The sequence below is a fragment of the Pongo pygmaeus genome, chromosome 1 (assembly GCF_028885625.2).
Source record: "Pongo pygmaeus isolate AG05252 chromosome 1, NHGRI_mPonPyg2-v2.0_pri, whole genome shotgun sequence".
Lineage (NCBI taxonomy): Eukaryota > Metazoa > Chordata > Mammalia > Primates > Hominidae > Pongo > Pongo pygmaeus.
In genome coordinates this window covers 45,547,227-45,549,232 of record NC_072373.2, presented here as the reverse complement: position 1 = coordinate 45,549,232, position 2,006 = coordinate 45,547,227, and the positions used below count along the sequence as shown (strand labels likewise).

The following is a 2,006-nucleotide window of genomic DNA, read 5'->3' as shown; positions in this document are numbered from 1 at the left end:
ATAGTATGAATAATGCTGCTATGAACATGGGTGTGCAGATGTCTCTTTGAGACCTGTTTTCAATTATTTTGAATACACCCCAAGTAGAATTGCTACGGTAATTTTTTTTTTTTGAGAAACCACCACAATTTTTTTTGTAGTGGCTGCACCATTTTACACAGCCACCTTGGCTGATTTTCATTTGTTTCTTTTCTCTGTAAGAAACCATAACCAGGAGCATAATACCTTTCATTGAGCTCTGTGAGTCTTGTGAATTATCAAAGAAGATAGTTTTTGGACCCCTCCAAATTTGTAGTTTGTATCAGAAGTGAGGATAGTCTTGTGGGAACTGTTCCCTCAAACTTTGTAGTTTGGCTAACTCTAGGTAGAATATATCTGTGCTTTGTATTTTTATTTTTCCGCCCCAACATGATGTGCAAAAGTATATCTACTATAGCATACTACTAGATATAGTAAATATATCTACTTTTAATGTGAAGGTTGTTGAATTTTATTATCGTGCATTTTCAAACTTCTATTGAAATGATTAATAAGTTTACCTCAACTGATGTTTTTTTTCATTAGTTATCATTAGTTTATTATGAAAGAGAAATTGGAAATTATTTACATGATGAAAGATTTCAGAACTTCAGTGGAATGGGCAGTTTCACGTTGATGCCATTTCAATAGTGACTTATTTCAGTCTACCTACTTTCCAAGAATGTTACCATCTCTAAATAGAAAATAATCCTTGTCATCTAGAACTACTTTGGTGCCTCTATATTCTGGGAGGAGAACTTTATCTCCAACTTTCACGCTAACTGGTTGAATCTCTCCACACTTTCCTTTAGAACATGATCCAACAGCGACTACTCTTGCTTGCAATACTTTTCCTTGAGATTTTTCTGGAAGCATAATGCCTCCTTTGGTTACAGTTTCAGCAGTACTCCTTTCAACCAATACTTGGTCAAAGAGTGGAAGAAACTTTCTAAATGCTTGTCCTGCCATGACTCCCTCCGCCTCAGACTCATACTCTGCTCTCTTGTTTTTATATTCATCTGTCATCAGGAGTGGAGCCAGGCTTTGTTTGTAGGACCTGAAGCTCATATAATTTGGGGGCTCTTTTTGTTAAAAACAAAAAAAAAGAAAAAAAGTGAAAATATAAATTTATAAAATTATAAGTACAAAATTATGCACAGAAGTAAGTTTTTATTTAGAGTGAAAAAAGAAATCATAACAAATTAAAATTTTAAATCAAGAACACAAATTATAAAATCCAGAAAAACAACATTTTTATTACTACCTGAATCACCTCTGTGATACTTTTCTTCCTGCAACTCTGATTGCTTCATCATATGACAATATTTTGTAGTATTTTTTCCTTTCTTTTTTTTTTTTTTTTTGAGACAAGGTTCACTCTGTCTCCCAGGCTAGAGTGCAATGGCACCATCACAGCTCACTGCAACCTTGACCTCCCGGGCTCAAGTGATCCTCCCACCTCAGCCTCCCAAGTTGCTGGGACTACAGATGCACACCACCAAGCCCAGCTAATTTTTGTATTTTTTGTAGAGGTGGGGTCATGCCATGTTGCCCAGACTGGTCTTGAACTACTGAGCTCAAGCAATCCACCTATGTTGGCCTCCCAAAGTGCTGGGATTACACATGTGAGTCACCGTGCCTGGTCAAGATTTTATAATATTTTCTCTTACATGAATAGAAAAATAAATCAATCTTTTCTCTCCTGTTTGAAATTTATTTTCATTACTGATTGTTTAGAAAAGTTTCTTTTAGCTTTACAACTTCCTTTTGGTAATACCATGTAATTTCTTAAGATTGTTGTCAAATTTGGTAAAACTTCTACCAAGTTTCTTTCATATATAAACTTTAAGATTTCAGGGTGTTCGGCTGGGCACCAGTGGCTCATGCCTGTAATCCCAGCACTTTGGGAGGCCGAGGCAGGTGGATCACGAGGTCAGGAATTCAAGACCAGACTGGCCAAGATGGTGAAACCCCATCGCTACTAAAAC

General features: G+C 36.3%; 1 protein-coding gene across 1 annotated transcript; it reads right to left on the bottom strand.

The window, feature by feature from the left end:
• Positions 1 to 687: 687 nt before the first annotated feature.
• Positions 688 to 987, bottom strand: LOC129013938 (10 kDa heat shock protein, mitochondrial-like). The gene has a single exon (XM_054450705.1). It carries the CDS (start codon positions 985 to 987, stop codon positions 688 to 690), a length of 300 nt encoding a protein of 99 aa, XP_054306680.1.
• Positions 988 to 2,006: the final 1,019 nt, after the last annotated feature.

Coding starts and splice junctions, on each gene's coding strand:
- LOC129013938 (XM_054450705.1), bottom strand. CDS start 987: ATGGCAGGACAAGCATTTAGAAAGTTTCTTCCACTCTTTGACCAAGTA.